We start from the raw sequence: 18,339 nt of genomic DNA on the forward strand, positions 1-18,339 counted from the left end.
TAAATAGCTATTAGTGAAGGGCTCTGGGAAAGAGAGCAATTCTGCCGCGAGGGAGCTTGAATTTGGGCCAGCTCCACAGCAGAATCAAGCCTGAAGATGTGCTCCCAGCTTCTCTGCAGAGGGGAGGCATCTGCAAAGCTTTATGCTCACTGCTTTGTACAGCATAGATTCAGACAACCGAACAGAACTACTCCATCAGCTAGGATGTCAGAGTTCCCCACTCAAAATTCATTCAACCCAAATGTTCACTTTATACCTGGGCAAAGCAAGATATGCATGGCCTTCCCAAGGTCACAGAGCTAGAGGCAGAACTGAGAAACCTGGGTGCCTGGCTCTGGGACCAGTATTCTCCCACCTCCTTAGCACGTCCAAGTTCAAGGGGAGGGGAGCAGTGGTGGATTGCAAATACCTCTAAAGGTTTCTTTGAACTCCCACAGGATTTAAAAAGTTGGTTGGAAATAGAAATGTCAATGCTCAAGGAGAGGTGAGTTGAGGGGGTAATGGGGGGTCGGGGAGGCGAGGAAAGAAGGCAAATCCAGAAAGGCCGCCAGCCAGGGCCCTGGATTCATGGCCCCACCAGGGCAGTTATGCGCCAGGCTTGGCAAGGCGGCGGGGCTGCCAGCGGGCGCTCTGAGAGGCTGTGCTTCAATTCCCAGTGGAGGCAGTCAAGGGCTTCGGGATGGAGATTTATTAGCGGAGCTGTGCTCCAAACCACGGCAACCTGGCTCTGCGACGGTTCTGAGAAGCCTGGGCAGCTATAGAGGTGGCAGCCTGCCCTTTGCAAACAGAACTGCCCTGGTTTCCAGGAGAGGTTTGTTTGAATCCAGGTAGAGGAGGGTCCACACCAGAGCACAGCTGCCCAGGCCTGCTGGTTTGGTGAGGAGGGGCCCAGAACCGAGTGCCCCCAAGCCCACACCCTGGGGCTTTACCCCTCTGCTAGTGGAGGGCTTTTCTGGGCGCCTCTGTGTGCACATGGGTCTGGCTGACCCTCAGGCCAGGCAGGCTTGTGGTGGGGGTCCTCTGCTGAGACAGGGACCCTGCTCGTCTGATGCCACCAGGCAGAGGGAGGGATGAGGGGCGGCTCACCTGCAGCCAAGGGTCTCTTTCTCTTCAACACTTAGGAGCTGACTGTGACAGCAACAGTGCCCCACCCCCCAACTGTCCGGGGTCTTCTGGCAAGGAAGAGAGCAGACACAGGTGTCATTCTTTGAACAAGCTACAGACACAACTTGGCCCGTGGCTCCCTCGGAGGTTCCTCGGCCCATCTTCAGGGAGACCAGGGAAGGCGTGTCCTTCCACCAGGAGCTCCTCACAGGGTCACCTTGAAGAGCAAGGGATGAAGAGGACCAGCCTCGGCCTTGGCATCGGTGGGTGGGGAACAGGCTTGGGCCTTCAGAGAGGTGGGAAAACCGGGGCAAGCAGCACCTCTGCCTCAGTCCTCAGGTTTCTTCGGACCCTCCCTTTTACTGGTGGGAACAGGCATTAAAGTTTCTGTGACGCCCACTTATGGAGGGAAGGAAGTGCCGGGGACCCGCACAGGTAGCATTTCCTGTTCTGATCGGCACCCCTTCATCTCACACCCTGTCCCCAGGGGAAACGTTTCCCTAGGAGTTTCGTTTGGCTCACCCCACGACTGGATCCTGAAGCCTGTGAGAACTGAAATAGGCATCTTTCCATGTCTTCTTCAAGCTCCCCTCCCCCTGTCACCACCACCAATGTTGCAGGGGGCAAAGGCGCCTCGGCGTCCAGATGGGTCCTGTTTTCCTCAAGGATGGGCCTGTTCCAACTTCATTTCACTGCCTCCCCTGAGGATTGTATAAACATTTCCAGAAGGATGCAGATAAGAAAAAAAAAAAAAAGATCTTATATAAACATTGGATGGCTAGGAACCAGGAGTTATTGGTTTATTAGGGCTTTAAAAATACCCACAAGCTCAACGAAGGGAAAGTAGAAATTTACTTTCATTTTAACCTGTTATTGTCGCTAGGGTCAGTAAGACTGTAGAAGCTGGCATCTCAGGAGACACATGGTATCATAAAGATCACAAGAGAGGCCGAGAAGGAAGCTGCAGAGACACCATGGGGTGACCTTACTGAACAATGAGGAATGGGGTTGGGGGTGCACTTGGGGGCTGCTTTTTCTGTAAGTTAAGGAAGACCAAAGAGTGATGCAGGTTAGACAGCACCTCCTCACTGTACCTTAAAGAATCTTACCTGGCTCCCCAGCCTCGATACCTTTCCCTGCTGTTTTTATGCCTTCATTGCCCTGCTTTGTGGTCCTAGGAACACAGCAAACTCTTTCCCACAGCAGGATGCTGTTCTATATGCTGTTCCTTCAGTTTGGAAAGCTTGCCCAGGTACTTTGCTTAGCCGACTCCTTATCTTTTCAGGTTTTAGCTTGAATATCACCTCCTCAGGGAAGCCTTCCCTGATCAACCCTTTAGAGGGAGTGGCCTTGGTAATTCTTTTTTAAAAAAAGCTTCCGAGAGATATATTGTATTATATCAGATTCATTAGGTTTCATGATAAGTGTTGTTGACTATAAAACAGATAAGTTGTATTCAATATAATTAACCCAAATCCCATGTTTTGCAAATATGAACTCAAGTTACACAAATATCATATCTTTAATATCTAGTAATTCTCTATCAGAGCTACCTATTTATCACCTTCATTGAGTTTACCATAACCAATCCTCCTCTTCAGTGTTTGACTGTTTGCTTTCCATTCACTTCACTGGAGCATAATCTCCAAGAGCTTACAAAATCAGGACGTGCTAAAAAACATTTCTTGGATAAAACTGAACCAAATGCGAACAGAGATTCAGGATTGGGGCAAATTCAGCTCCAATTCACAGCTTCAAGTTTCTCATTTGCGTGTGTGTCGTGGTGCAGGGAGGTGGGGAGGAAGTTCATAGTAAGGGTTTTCCTTCCTCCTTCCCTGGAAACTTGTGCTATTTAGGAATGTCCTTGACCTCCTTTAGCTTTCTCTAGCCAAAGTCTAGTTTGTCTTGAATCCAATAACCTACAGGTGAAAAATCCCTAATCACTTTGGGAAGCCAGGCTACTTTGCCTTTCTCTGAGACAGGAGGTTCTGAAACTTGAAAGTGCATTGGAACCCCCCAGAAGGGCTTGTTAAAATGCAAATCCCTAGGCCCTCCTCCCAGAATTTTTGATTCCATAGATGCCAGGTAGCCCATTACCCATCCCATCATATTTTCATTAAAAAGCCAGCTAGCTGGTCTACCTACTAACTTCACATAAAAGTGTCGAGAAACATTGTCCCAAGAAAATGACCAATCATCTTGATTTGGCTGGGATTGAAGAGTTTCCCGGGACACGAGACTTTCAGTGCTAAAACCCAGGTACGTCTCAGGCAAACTGGGATGATCTGGTCACCCTGAACCCAAGTCTCTTTGTCTCCAACAAAGAACATGCAGAAAAATATCTCTGGTATAATGTTTATTTAAATAGTAATCTTAAAAAGGCTTTATACAAATCATATAAACACAGTTTGACATTGTTGTTTATTTTTTACATTGAAGAATCACAGTAAAAGCTCTCAAGTTCCCTTGATCTGGCTCAGCCAGCGAATGGTCAAATACCTTTAACTGAAAACCTTGGAAAAGTTAACCTTATGCTTGACAGTTTAACTTCTTCCCTTGTTTTCTCGCCATTCATGCTCATTCCTTGGACCCATATCCCTGTCCACTCCCCATCCCCACCTAAGAGAGGAAGCAGCCCTGGGGCCGCTGTTGACTGCGTAGCCCAGGAGAGCGTGGAGGTAATGTGTCATTCATTACAAGGCAAAAACGGAGATCAATACTGTGAGTTGGGTTTCCCAAAGGGAATGACTCAAGGAGACGGGTCAGCTAGCCTACCTACAGATAACAAATGCACTGGGGTGTCCCCTGGCTAGGTTATAATTGGACCCCTCTGTCTTTCTTACAGCAGACCAGCCTCCAGTGCTGGTGAGGTATCTACATGTAGCCCTGGATGGCCTGCTTTTGTTCAGCAGTCCGAGCCTACTCAGGGCCTCAAACCAACCAGTGGTGACCAGGGATACAGGACTGTTAAAGGGATGCAGGTTGAGTTGTATGTAACTTAGAGGTGAACTGCAAGCCGGAGGCAGGGCTGGTCTTTGGGGAGTGGTAAAATAGCCCATGGGACATGAGAAAGCCAGGACCCCAAGTGTCAGCTTTTGAACTCTCTTTTTCTGCAGGCGAACTCTGGAAACCCTTAGACTTGCTAGCTTCCTGAACACTGAGCTACACGGGAAGGCGAAGAGGAAGATGGGTTAATTAAGAACTTGCTTCTGCTGCATGCCCAGCTCAGGGGGGCCTGAAGCTAAGCCTTTGGGCTTGACAGCTTTGCTTTTCACCTCTAACTACCACTGTGCCAACGAGTGCCGAGATCAGCAGTGACACTCGGGCCCTAGGTCAAAGTCACAACACCACTGAGTCCCACGTGACCATTCACATACACAGTAGCTACAGAGAACTCAAAGGTGGGCAAAGACATACACACATGTGAATAAATAGCTGTCAGTATGAACTCTCCCTCTCTGCATACAAAACACTGTGACATTACCACTTGAACTAGCATTTCCATAAGTTAACGTTTTAAGGAACCGACCAGTCCCATTCACCCCTCCCCTTTCACCTGGGTCTGAGACAAATGAAATTATGGGTGACCATAGCAGCAAAAATGGCCTGACAGCTTACCACTGATAAGCACAGGCTGGGCATACCGGTCAGGTTCCCAGTGTATTTCCAGCACACAGGCAATCCTTGGGTGTCACTGTAAAATCAAGATTTGGATCTGGACACGGACAATCTCCTTCACACAGTTTCATGATAGTCCTAAGGCCTCCCCTTCCACAGTAGTTGAGAGTCGTGTTGGGCGAGGACGACCACTGGGTGGCAGGGCTTTACTCCATTAGTACGATCAGCGGTGAGGGGGCAACTGGACGTGGAACTGTGGGGTTAGGGAAGAGGAACGCCTTAACTTGTATGATAGTCACTGATTTCTACATAGAAGGAAAATACATCTTTTTCTTCATTTTTTCCAAGGCACTTAATAAAAAAATACATAAATTGGGGTGTGTGTGTGTGTGTGTGTGTGTGTGTGTGTGTGTGTGACAACATAGGTCTCTCTGAGGTTGAAGCAGTGTTAGCATTTTGGTCCCTAGTGCTTGCAGACTTCTGGTTAGAATCAGCTCACATACATCCTAGCTCTGATGCTTCTGAAAGGCTGACAAGGAGGCTGGAACCCTAAGAAGAAGTCAGTGTTTTCTAGCCCATCAGAGAGAGTAATTTCTCATAATGTCTCTTATAGTCTGCTCATGATCATGTGATCCTGATCACATGATTACAGAGGATGGACTTCTTTTTCTGTCTCCACCATTCTCCTGGTCCAGTGGTCACCAGTTAGTCTCATTGATGGAGAAAACATACTAATAGCCTGTATTTCCCCAGCCCCATTTCAGAGACTGTCAAACAATGTCGTTTCCTGGGGCTTGGAGACCTGATACGTGTGTGTGTGTGCATGTGTGTACGTGTATGTTTTAGAGGAACAAGGAGGAGGGAAAGAAAAAGCCAAACCACCACCGGAGGCCCCACAAAGTAGCCTCACAGCCACAAATTCTAGATCGAACGAATGGCTTCTATTCACAAAGCACGTTAAGGCTTGTCCGCTTCTTACGTGGAGGCGCTCCTATGGATTCTGACGTGTGAAGTTTCCTTTCTGGTTTGTTTTACATTGCATGTAAGAAAGAGCTATTCGTGCTGACCCTAAAATGGCAATTTTCCCCTGGATAAAAAAAGTTAAAGGCAACAACATCCTACTGAAATGCTGGGACTGGAAACGGCAGCTTGTCAAGTTGGCTGGCGGGACCCACAGCCCACAAATCCCATAAGTCACACGACGATCAGAGGACAGGATAAACTGGACGGCTTTTGGGTGGAGTTTTTTTCTTCCAAAGATGGAAAGTCTGAAAAGACCCTTTGCTTTCCAAATGTTGATTAGAAAGAGAAAGTGGAGAATATTGATCACTGCTCTGTACTGGAAAGATCATTCTCTTCTTTGAGTTGCTCACAGACCAAAGAAATAAAATGTAATAATAACAAAGTCACAAACAAAAGAGAACTGTGACCCCAAAGAGATGAGCTCCCGTCTTTGTCCCAGCAACGACTCAGCCACGTGGTCCTAGGTGGGTCATAACCCCCCGCAGGGCTGCATCTGCCCTCCTCCCTCGACTCGCCTGTCTGTTCTGTCCACACCTTCGGTATTCTGGATCGGTTTGATCGAGATTATGGCATTCAGTTTCCAAAGGGAAAAACAAAACAAAAAACAACAACAACAAAAAACCCACGGTAATCTTCACTAGCCCCTCTTGCTGGAATGAAATGTCAGATGTGACTTGGGTGCAGTGCGTCAGGCCTCCGAGCAGCACTTCTGGTGGTTCATCTTGACCTTGTGCTTGAGGCCATCGTAAAGCTCAAAGTTGTAGTTCTCCAGCGTGGTGCAGCTGCGGGAGCTCAGGCCCGAGTAGGAGCAGGTGCAGTAGAGCAGAAGCCCCGCGCATGTGGCCCCCAGCAGCACGCCCAGCGAGCTCATGGCAATGATGGTGATGAGGATGGGGTCAAGCGTGTAGAGCCAGCTCTTTTCTTTGTCGGCCAGAGGGGCACCAGACCCAGAGGTTGGGGAAGAAGAGTTGCTCCAGTCTACCTCGTAGTCATCTAGGACATAAAGGACGCGACAGATTGCAGACACTGCTTCCTTCGGGGTGAAGTAATGTAGGCTCCCCAGCCCAGTTCAGATGTCCTTCAGAGCCCAGGGCTAAGCAGTAGGCCTCTGGAACTACACCGACTGGCTTCAGAGCCCAGCCCTGCCTCATCCCTAGCTGTGTAACCTTGGGTAAGTTACTTAACTTCTCTTTGCCTCAGTTCTCTCATCTGTGAAATGAGGATACTGATAAAGTCTACATTACCGGTTGTTAGGCAGTTTAAATGAATTAATATTTGTAAAGTGCTTGGTGTCCAGCACAATGTAAGCATAGTCTAAATATTTAATATATAAATCATTTGATTCATATCAAGTAAGCTCAGATTTTCACAGAAACTTCAGGGTGCCTTTGAAGCACCTAGGATGGCTTTGTGTTCCGGGCACCCTTCTTTCTTTGCCTCCTCACCCCTCACTTCCAGCTGCTTTAGGTTAAATCAAAGGACAGGCTGAGACTATTTTGATGTGATGAATTTCCCAATTTAGCGCTCCTAGCCCTCCAAGCAGCAGATTATTTTTGAGCCACTAGACTTCACTTGGTATAAATCTTACCTCACTGCTCTGGACTGAAGTATGTTCCCTCCCCACCCCTGACTCAGGTATTGAATTCTAACCCCTAGCACCTCAGAATGTGACCCTATTTGGAGATCAGGTCTTTTTGGAGGTAAACAAGTTAAAATGAGTTCCTCAGGGTGGGCCCTCATCCAGCATGACTGGTGTCTTTATTAAAAAGGGGAAACTGAAAGACAGACACAGGTAGGAGAATGCCACGCAGACATGGAGAAGACCGTCTACAAGCCAAGGAGAAAGGCTTGGGACAGATCTTTCCCTCCCGGCCCTCAGAAGGAACCAACTCTGTTGACACCTTGATCTTGGACTTCCAGCCTCCAGAACAGGAGAAAATAAAAGTCTGTTGTCTAAACCATCCAGTCCCTGGTACTTTGTTACGCAGCCCCAGCAAACTAACACAATTATATTTCTATGGTGTGGCCAAGGCACGGCCACACCCATGTCTGATTTTATGGGATTTCCTAACAATCCCATGAAGAAGGCAGGGTGATAATATAAAATTTAAAACTAGATGAGGAAACTGAGGCTTTAAGACTCTTTCTGCCCCCTCCCAGGGCTTCTGCCGCTCCATCTATCGCCGCCTCTCTGTGGGGGCCGTGTGTGCAGGCAGCTCTGCCCATAAAAGGAGCGTTAGACCGGGCTTGGCGGGGAGTGCCTGCATCCAGTTAACAAGGTGCTGTTTGGGTTCGTCGCTCTGTTTCTATAACTACACTTGAAGTGTTTGATTAAGGTCAGGTTAAAAGCAGCTGCTCTATAAACTGCTCTTCTCAAACACATCAATCTTGGTCTAAAGCTGTTCTTTGAGGGGAACCTTGGTGATCTCTCTTGGAGATCAGCTCCGGCACTCAGGGACACCCAGAGAGACCCGGGCTGCTCTGAGTCCAGGGAAGAAATTACATCTGCATGTTTGCTCAGTGGGCCCCCTAGTAGGGACTCCCACTTCAGTCTCTTGAAGTACGGGAATTTGAAGTGGGAAAATAGAGCCTGGAATAAATATGAAAATACAGGGTGGGCAGTGTGGACGAGAAACCTAAATCCTGCAACAAGCCCCAGCTTGGAGTCTTGGGTAGTGTGAAGAAGGTCCTTGCAAGCCAGGAGCCTGGAAACCACAGCAGCCTGAGGGAATATTCACGGTTACGCTCATTCACCCAGCCCTTTTGGGGAGGAGGTCAGTGGGTTCGAGCAGTGACATGTATAGAGGAGCCTGACTTTCACTTCAAAAGGGTTTATTCAGATTTGAAGTCCATCAGTGTCAAAAGTTGCTCAAAGTGGGAGACCTGTTTCAGATTAGGCAGAGGGAACTCAATAAATTTCTAAATCTCTAAATTTGACCTTGACAGAGCAATTGATGGTTTCTTCTTTCCTCTCTGGATTCTTGTCACTTGTATTTCTGACTGATAGTTCTAAATTCTGGCCCTCCAATACCCTGTGCATTATTTTTGTTGATGTCTTTATAGCCAGACTCAAATTTCCTGATTATCTGCTAAATCACAGCAAAGCTCACCATCAATTTCATCCTCGTAGCCTTCTCTCCCGTGTATTTCTGGGATGTCCACTGTAAGGAAAAAGAAAACATAAAAGTTGAGTTATAACAAATTCTATGCCATGGCTAAAAGACAGAGATGCAACCTTTCTGAGAATGACTCCCAGCATCGTGGGCAGCTAAAGAATCTTCTGGATCATTTAGTATGTACATTCCTAGAGACTTTTCCCTTCAAATAATTGGTCTTTATTTGCAACAGCAACCAGAAGAACAGAAACAATAAGAAAGATCTTTAGTGCCGAGTAAACTCTCACTTGTGTCTTTATAATGACTGTTGTTTATTATCAATATAGGTCTGAATTTTATCGAAGGGAACTTCAACAGCCTCTCACGCCCAGTCAGTTGCCAGGACTGCGAGTTCTTTCAGTATAACATCCTGCCCTCCTCAGATGCATGCATCTGTGTGGACACAAAGTACAAGAGTCCTTCTCCTTTGGGTTTCAAATAAATGGATGGTATTTAAGGAAGTCAGGTTTCATCATTGTATGTTTTAATGTAACAGCAGAACTGGAAAGAACGTTAAAATGCCTGTCCACCTCCACATATCCGTGCTAAGGTCTCTTCTCTTTCCTTCCTATTCTGTTTTTCCCGTTGGCTTTCTTCACTGTTTAGAATAGATCAAACATGAGCATCCAGTCTGACTAGCCCAGGCTTGAACAGAGATAAGTTAATTCACTCTGAATTTTTCTTCAGTATTATCACTGTCTAACTTCTTCTTTTTTTATGATAATTTTTTTGGGGGAGGGGTAATCCAGGTTTCTATTCACTATGCTGTCCATCTTATAGAAATCAGAGCCAATGGAAATTACCTGTCTAAAATGGTAAAACATTAAAAAAGAGAATCAAATATAAAGAGTGGGGTCTTGTCATTTTTTCCTACCTCACAAGTTAGTGATGCCTGTCCTGGCTGGGAGCTCAAGATGGTCCCTGTGAACATATGTGGCCCTTTAGGAATTTCATTCAACCCAAAGTCAGGTGAACTACTTTGATGTCAACACTATAAACTGATACCCAAAAATCAAGCCTTAAAACAAACCCAAACTCCCAAATGGCTAAAAGATTACACAAGAGAGAAAAAAAGAATTTCAGACCAGCCTGAACTTCTCCCTCATTGGCACAACATCTCCGGGAAGAGCTACTTGACCATGACCTGAACTGAGGCTCGATCTATCACTGCCACACTTGAATTTCAGTCTTTTTCTGGAGGCAGTGGTTTTCATCATGTTAGAAGTCTTCCTCTGTAGCACAGGGAAATATATACAAGATCTTATGGTAGCTCACAGAGAAAGGAATGTGACAATGAATATATATATGTTCATGTATAACTGAAAAATTGTGCTCTACACTGGAATTTGACACAACATTGTAAAATGATTATAAATCAATAAAAAAAGTTAAAAAAAAAAAAAAAGAAGTCTTCCTCATTCCTGGCCAAAGAGCTAAAAGCCCATTCTTACACTCTTGGTCACCAGTAAGGGATGCAGAAAATAACTTTGCCAAGACCCCAGTTGAAAGGATGGACGCCGTGCGGCACCCCTCCTCCACACAGCCAGCCTGTCCCTGGCATGTTTATAGCACAGCAGCCGGCACCCGCAGGCCATGCCAGCCTCCCCACCTCAATGCCCATCCCCTGCATTGCTCCCCAGGCCTCTACCACGCAGGCTGTGAACAAGAAGCAACAAGAGGCAGTGTTGTCTGTCATAGGGATCCAATCGGGCTTGTGGAAATCAACCCAAAGCCTTTTATTTTAACCTTATGATAAAACAAACATGGAAGAAAGCCATCACCTTTCCAACAATTAATCATTTTGATGGGCTGCTCATATGTCTTAACACCTTCACAGTTAAAGGACGCAGCACACTGGATGAGACTATGTGAATCAGCCCAGGACGAAAACTGCGGGGCTCCTGCCAGTGACTTTTGGGCCAAATCCTGTTCTTGCTTTTAGGGATTCAGCCTCTGCCAAGGATGTGACAAAGTCTTGGAGGCTAGAATGGCATCTTGCTCCATCTCATACCCTCAGGGAAGAAGTCTTTAGGATGCTATTGATCACAGGCTGGAAAGGAGTGGATGTGGCATTGATCTTGGAAGAAAAAGGGTAAAAGGATGGTAATGACGATGAGAACATTTTGTCTCCGGACATCATGGCCTCTTGTCTCTGCAGGCAGAGGACTGGATGAGATGACCTCCCAAGAAAGGGTCCATTTTAAAGGTTCTATGAAAGTAATTGCCCAGATGTGGCTGAGATTCCTGCACCTGGAAGATCAAAGGCTACTTCAGGTGAAGAACCCTTTAGAGACTTGACTTGGCTTTTTGCATAATCACCACTCGCAGGAGTTTGGGTGAGTGGGAAGGGGTCGAGAAAAGGATAAGTTAATCAACATTTTCAAAAGCGCATCTGTTCATGAAGCCTTAAAGAAAGAATGACACCCTGGGGAAAACCCCAGTAAAGGGAACGTTTGTACAAAAAGCAATTTACTTTGATAGCAATTTTCTCTAGTCCCCTTGCTGATATTCTTGATATCTGTGTTTGATGAAGAGCTTTCTTTCTCAAAACCCTCTTTGCCCTTCATGAGCCACTTTACTTTTTTGTTGAGCCCGGGAGGTAAACTTCAGCCGGTTTCCACAGGATGCTGGCAGGGAGTGTGGGGGTCCACTGGGTCCCTGTCGTTCAAGGAAGAAAGGGAGGGGGAAGGGAAGGGAGAGGGGAGGATGGAGACCCAGCTGGGGAAGTGAGGCAGGTGGCAAAGAATGTGGAGACCAGGGACCTGGAATTAATTTTTTTTAATAAGTTAAAACTCGGAAAGGACCCTCCAGGACTCTATTTCAGTGGGTGGTATGTTTGTGTGAGACGGATGGGGGAGACTGGAACAGGCCACACCTTTAGGAGAACACAGGTCAGGAATGGAACTTACCACCCACACGACTTCCACTTTCAACCTTTGTGCTCATGTGACCCTATTTCCTTCTGGCCCCTGTGTGGATTCAGTCTCCGGCCATCCTGATTCCAAAACCTGAATTCTGACCCTCAGCACTGTATTAAGGTTAGAGGAGACCCTTTCCCCTCAACTCCCTCAAATTCTGGGGGTGGGCAAGCAGTGCAACTATCCTGTCTCACCACCGCCCCACTCCAGCAGAACAAAGAGTCTGCCTTGTGTTGACGCCGGTGGGCAGGTACACGTTCTCTGGCTGTTTGCCTGCGTTGTTGGCTCACCACTTCGATGGGAACTCGCGGAGATATCTCATGAATGTAAAGGCATAGTGACCTGAGATTTGGGGCTTCATGTTTTCTGTGGTAGGCACCCGGAGAGGGAAGGCTGATTTGCATTGTTCTTCAAAGGGCAGTCTTCATTCACCCACTAACCAACCAATCAACCACCAACCTTCACTTATTAAGAGGGTTTCCTACATGCCCTGGAACCATGCAGAGGACTTCAGGAAATGAAGATGTATGGGTCCAGGTGTCTATAATTAAGGCCCTTCAGTGTGGTTCAGAAGCAAAGACTCGCCCATGCCAAGATAGCATAAAAGACAGTAGGATGCTACTGGAGGAACTCGAAGTGATGGCTGAGTCCAGGGTAGGGGTTGGGCAAATGGGACTGGGATGCTGCCAGGAGGAAAAATGTGGGAGTGAGGAGGGGGCTGTGGAATTGAGGCTGATGCAAGGGCAGGAGGTGGGGATGGGGAGTCCTGGCTCCTTTATCTATCTGAAGGATAGGGATGGTTTCAAACATGGTACCTGAGTCTTTTTACTCATACACTGCTCTCTTGGTTTGGGGCTTGAATTCATTTTTATCAGATCCACTGAGGAATTCAAAGAGATTGCCCAATCACAAGTCTTCCAGCCTGTATTTCCCTGCAGGAGAGCAGGTCTCTGCCCACCTCCCACCACCAGCTGCTGCAGACCAGCCTTGTGAGAGGAGGAAGGACTCAGGAGTGCCTGAAATGGGGTTTAACAGAATTTGAGTAATTGAGTGAGCAGAGTAGCCACTATTTTACAAATAAACAAAAAACCCCAATTTAACCAAACCTGGTCATTTTCACATTGACATTTCATCTCAGGCTGAACGGTCCCCCAGTTTCCTTCTCTTAGCATCACCAAGAGTTGGGTCAGGTACCCAGTGAAGAGTGATTCAAAGTCTCACCTATTCCTATCATCCTGATTTTCCAGAGCAGAAGACCCGAGGTGGCTAGATATTAAAACATTCCCTGGACTGTCTAGGACCTCCCGCCACCCTGGAAGAGGAGAATACTCCTTAGCATCCTTGGCAGTAAATTGCAACACTACAGCATGAATGGTGAACAGCCATACCCAGTCACAAACTGAACCTACTCTAAGGAGCTACGTTTCTCCCCGTGGGTCTGGAACGTGGAGCAGAGACACTCTCAGGACGGTCCTGGAAGGGGAGCAGCAGGGGATAGGGAGGAGCACTGCCCTAGGAGCAGGCTGCCTCCTTCTCGGCAGAGCTCTGCCCCTCCACACAGGTATCAGAGCCTGGCTGAGTCACTGACCTCCTGGAGTCTCTGTTTGCCCCTCTGTCAGGTCAGCACAGCTGTTCTTCCCTGGTCGAGAATTCTACCATCTTTACAGGAAGAAAAGGAGAAAACCCTGAGGGTCTTTCTGATGAGGGTTCTCTGAAGAGGGCTGCTGACTGAAGTAGACAAGGAGACTTCAACAGAAAAGAGCTCCCTGCCCCAGTCTTCACCCCGGGTCTGCCCTCTTCAGGACGTGGTCATGTCCTGAAGGCATCCATCTTAAGGTATGTGTAGAAAAAGAAGACCATGCAAAGGACAAGTAAGGGAAGCCATGAGGTTCCATATTTTCAATACTTGCTCTTTTGGCTTGGGAACCAGTCCTGCTAACAGGCAAGTGAGGAGCTGACAGAGTGAGTAAGTTGTGCCCCAAGTTTTAAGCCTTCACCTTAGCCAAGTCAGGGCTGATAAAACCTTGTGAGAAGCCCCTTCGCCCACCAAACTGCAACCAGCCTTTAAAGCAAGCACTGAAGAGACTCTTATACAGGAAATCATGGCGATCATTCATTTTCACAGGTACCAGGTGTCATCGCTTCCACTTTAAAGAGGAAGCAAGGCAGAAACTGCAGTAAGTCATTGAAAAGATCGGTAGTAGAACTGAGAGTCAGCCACATTTTCCACACCTTGTCTGGGGCTGTGATTTATTGGGGATTAGCTCTTGGCCACTGAGAGCCCTTGTTGAGTTGGATTCCAAGTTCCCAAACCCCCTGAGACAGCTAAATCACTGGACCGTTCAGATGGGCGTAGCCTTCAGAAAATTCTCTCAGCCATTTTGTTTGGATCTCAGCAGGAAATGCAACACTGTGGTGTAAATAAATGAGAATTCATGAAGGACTAGGAGATGTTTCTCGGCCCTTCAAAGTGTTTAATTTGGTTTAATCTGTAGTATTGGCTGAAGGTTCTCACTCCCCACCACACTTAATTTCCCTAATTCAGTTTGTTCATCCCCAGTTGCTACAAGGAGCCAAAAGTTCAGATGTAGTGTGAAACCTTGCCAAAGCTCCTCTGTTCGAGTCAGGCTACTTGAGAGCCCTTCATCCCATGCTGGGGTTGGACTGGGTTTAGAAACGCCACCAGAAGATCCTCTATCATAGGTTTTTATCTCTTGAGCTTTAGCCAAATCTATGCAAAGTCATGGAAAAAAATATTCTTCTGGCGTTTTCAAATGGTTTCCAGCTGGAAAAGAAAAGGGGGCTTGGATTTGTGATAGCAGAAGAGTTTGAACATGATTTTCTATTACTTTTAGTTGAATAATCACGAGGAAACACTAAAAGGGGTTGGAAATACCAACTGCGACAAGAAGGCTGTGAAATGACCTAATAATACTTTCAAGTGTGGAGGCGGAGGAGCAGCTGAGGCCAGAACGGCTCCACGGAGCCCCAACAATGGCATGAAAACAAGAAAAATGCAGCCAGAGACATGTTTAGCTGTAAACACAGGCTGCATGATTGTGTAGGCTGGAAGAACCCAGCAATGCTAATGGGGGAAAATTCTGGACTCTCTTCTTTGCTCTACGTCTTTGAAAAATCAGAGCTATTCCCCATTACTATAAGTGGCTATGTTAACAAGAAATAGGCTCTTCTTTTGTTGGCTACCTACTCTTAGGGTATGAAGGTGGGAAAAAGACAGAAAATTTCAGGAAAAAAGTGTCCCCCTCCCTCATTGCATTCAAATTTTTTCTTGAGATGTTAGGAAAAGTCTTCTATCTTCACATTTCAAGGAGTTCTTCTATAAGCTTTAACATTTCTCCTCTCGTCCAGTCCCAAGGTTCAAGAAGTGTGCATAAAGGAAACACCACTCAGATGGAGAGGTTTGGTAGAACTTGGGACAAGTCGAAGGATGGAGGAGAAGAAACAAACCTGCAGCCACTAACAGTGTGAAAAACAGTATCTTCTTAAAGATTGCCCTCTGTTTTGTTGGTTTTGGGGGGAAAAAACCCCTCTCTATACACATATATCTCACCAAGAGAGTTTGCTGTACTTAAAAGCTGGGCTCTTCTGAAGACAAGGATCCACAACCTTATAATAAGATTTTAGGGGTTCCAAAAAGGAAACTCTCTGCTCATTCAAGAGATGATTTCCCCCCTAAGCTTGCTGGTGACGGAGAATGGTGGTTATAAACATAGGAGAATAATTCCTCCGAATTTAGGTTTGGTCTCTTGTAAAAATGCAACTACTTGCAGGAAGTAAGCAATTAAGCCTTCGTGTCGGGAATCTGACACACTTTCCTTGCGGTGGGCCTTGGTGGAGGGAGGCAGAGAAGGGGTAAGGATGCCAGAGGAGAAGAAAGGGGCCACTGAGAGAGGGGGGAAGGTCCTGGAAGGGGAGGGTGGAGGCTGAAGATGAACGACACCTGACACAAAGGCAGGACAGGTGGAGCAGGTCCTCCGTAGGGAAGAGAAGGGGCAGTGACCCTATCAGGAGTTCAGAGCCAGAAAGAGATGGTGGCGCCAAAGGGCCGGGGCTTCCTGTGGACGGTGTTATTGAGCTCACACCCTTGGTCTGTAGCTGAGGCTGAAGAGGCATCTCGGGGGCTCCTCTGACAACCCACGCTGGGCCCCGCCTAGGCCCCACGGACTGCCTCCCCACCCCAGCAGCAGCTGGCGGAGCTGCCCTGGAGAAGCAATGCCGAAGGCCGCGCAGGCCCCCAGGGTCTTTGTGCCCTGTCTCCCTGCCCCTTGGTGGCAGAAGAGAGATGCAGAGGGAGGGAAAGATGCTGAACAGACTGTGCTAAAACGAGCCCCCAGCAGGCCGACTGACGATGGGACTTCGGTCAAGGCCACCTCGGGCTCAGGCCTTTGTCCGCACCCCATCATTCCTGGGGTGGGCCGCTCTCTAGCAGGTTACAGAGAACTCCAGGCCAGCCTCCAGCTGAAGAGTCCTGCTGCCTGAGAAAGGACCTGCTGTGGTGGAAAGCCAAGACGTGTATACCCCCATGCCCATTCTCCACCAGAGCCTTTGCCTTCAGGTATGTCAGTTAATGATATTTCAAGGGTTCAGTTTTGCACAATTACACATAGAAGACTAAACAAAGCTTCTGTGTGTGTGTGCTGACATAACTCTAGTTCACCTACACCTCACTCTCCTGCTGTTTTTTTTTCCCTGAGCCATCAAGAGTGAAACCCAAGCCTCATGCCCCAGAGGTGGCAGGCCTGGATCTTTGGCAGGTCAGAGAAAGCTTGCAAAGCCCATATATGGTTGTCCGCCCCATCCACTGTGCTCAGAGTCAAAGTCACATTACTATGACATGACCCCGTGGTCATAGCACACAGCAGAAATCAGGGGAGAAATGGTGTTTGAACAAATGGGTCCTTTGGCTTCTCTTCCACTTGCCATGCCTTGCTAGAGCCACTTGGGGCTAGCAGCTCTGCCTGCACACTGAAACTGCCCCCTGGAAAACCACCTCATTTCCTAGTACCTTTCCTCGGGTCACATTAGCCCCAAACCCCTTTGGAAGGAAGCTGGATGCCTCCTTTCAACCAGGCAGGACTGCTCCTTGCAGGGCCATCATGGGGACCTCGGGCTCAAGGCCCCAACCATTGAAGACTTTCTGTTGGCACGTGGGCCTACTTGTGGCTGCTGGAATATTTTAATCTGCAGCACAATACTGTGCACTGACCTTAAAGGATGTTTTTTACATGAATTTTTTAGTAGAAGACATAAATAAATAACAGCAAGGCACAGCATAGTCACTCCTTGAAGAAACCAAGTGGAACTCATTAATCATGGAGAACAGGGCTCTGCCTGTGAAACCCAGGGACAGAATTCACTCCCGAGCCACGGCTGCCCCAGCTCCAGTGAGCTGCCATTTACGAACCGGCCTGCATTCTCCACAAATTGGCATTGAAAAAAAGGCCCTGTGATTAAAATTCCCTTCAGCTAAAACTGCCCAAAGTCTTCTCTTGCAAGCACTCCACCTGCTTTAGAAAAAGAGTCACAGAGATGTGTCTTGTGCACGTGGCAGGTGATACAATGCAGGATGTCCACTAGTTTGTTACCCTCGCAAATGGAGACAGGTTCACTTTAAAAGGTAAACCTCAGCCATTTGAAGCATCTATTAACATCAAAACAGGCACACCCTTTGACCCAGATAGTCTATCCTAGAGAAACGTGCACAAAGAGGCAACCTCAAGGATGTTCACTGCCGTACTGTTTATCATAGTCAGAAAAACTAGACACAACCTGAATGCCCACCAGTAGGGGAGCAGTTAATAAACTATGGTACGTCAACACAATACGGAATGCTAGGCAATAGCCAAAAAGGATGGGGTACCCTGTCAGTGTGCACCAAAGTATCCTTGAGGCTTTGTCAAGTGAAAAGAAGCAAGTTATCCAGCAAAGTGAGCAAATGCTGATACCATTTACACAAAACCAAACCAAACTCCAACCAAACCAAACTACCTCATTAGACATGGCCATATCTATTTGTAAAGGTATAAACCAAGGCCTGCAAATATATACCTCGAACAATTTCTCATGGTTGCCTCTGGCAAGGAGAGTAGGACTGGTTAACAATGACATGGACTTCTGTTTCTTAAAAAAATTATTTGTACTTTTTGAGGATGTAGTCATGTATAACTTGTAAATTAAAAAGAAAAAAAAAAACAGAGAGAGAGAGAGAAGAAACCTAGCCAGTTATCATCCTAAAATTTCCCCCAGTGACCTTCTTCAGTATCAATAACCACTCTGGTCATGAGCCTCTAAGCATTGGTGTTTTCCCCACTTAACCCCAGTCCTATCTCCAGCACATCTGTGGCTGACTCTTTGAATGGCCTTTCCTATTTTTCGGTCCAATGCCCGTGGGACTTTAGTTTTTATTGGGAGTTTGGAGGTCAGTGACAGCAAAGCTCAAGAACAATTACTTTACATGGGAGAGGAGAAGATTTCTTGGTCTCTTGCCTTCTAGGCTTGGG

At 47.1% G+C, this 18,339-nt stretch overlaps 1 protein-coding gene across 2 annotated transcripts in view; it reads right to left on the minus strand.

The window, feature by feature from the left end:
• Positions 1-3,443: 3,443 nt before the first annotated feature.
• Positions 3,444-18,339, minus strand: part of NRP2 (neuropilin 2) — a 111,508-nt gene continuing 96,612 nt past the window's right edge. For both annotated transcript variants that reach the window (XM_032480016.1, XM_006194265.3), the window contains exons 16-17: positions 8,856-8,906; positions 3,444-6,738 (exon numbers count right to left, since the gene is read on the minus strand). In XM_032480016.1, coding sequence (XP_032335907.1) covers positions 6,434-6,738; positions 8,856-8,906 — 356 coding nt within the window. In that variant the 3' untranslated portion in view covers positions 3,444-6,433. The remainder of the gene's footprint in view (positions 6,739-8,855; positions 8,907-18,339) is intronic.

The sequence above is a fragment of the Camelus ferus genome, chromosome 5 (genome assembly GCF_009834535.1).
Source record: "Camelus ferus isolate YT-003-E chromosome 5, BCGSAC_Cfer_1.0, whole genome shotgun sequence".
Lineage (NCBI taxonomy): Eukaryota > Metazoa > Chordata > Mammalia > Artiodactyla > Camelidae > Camelus > Camelus ferus.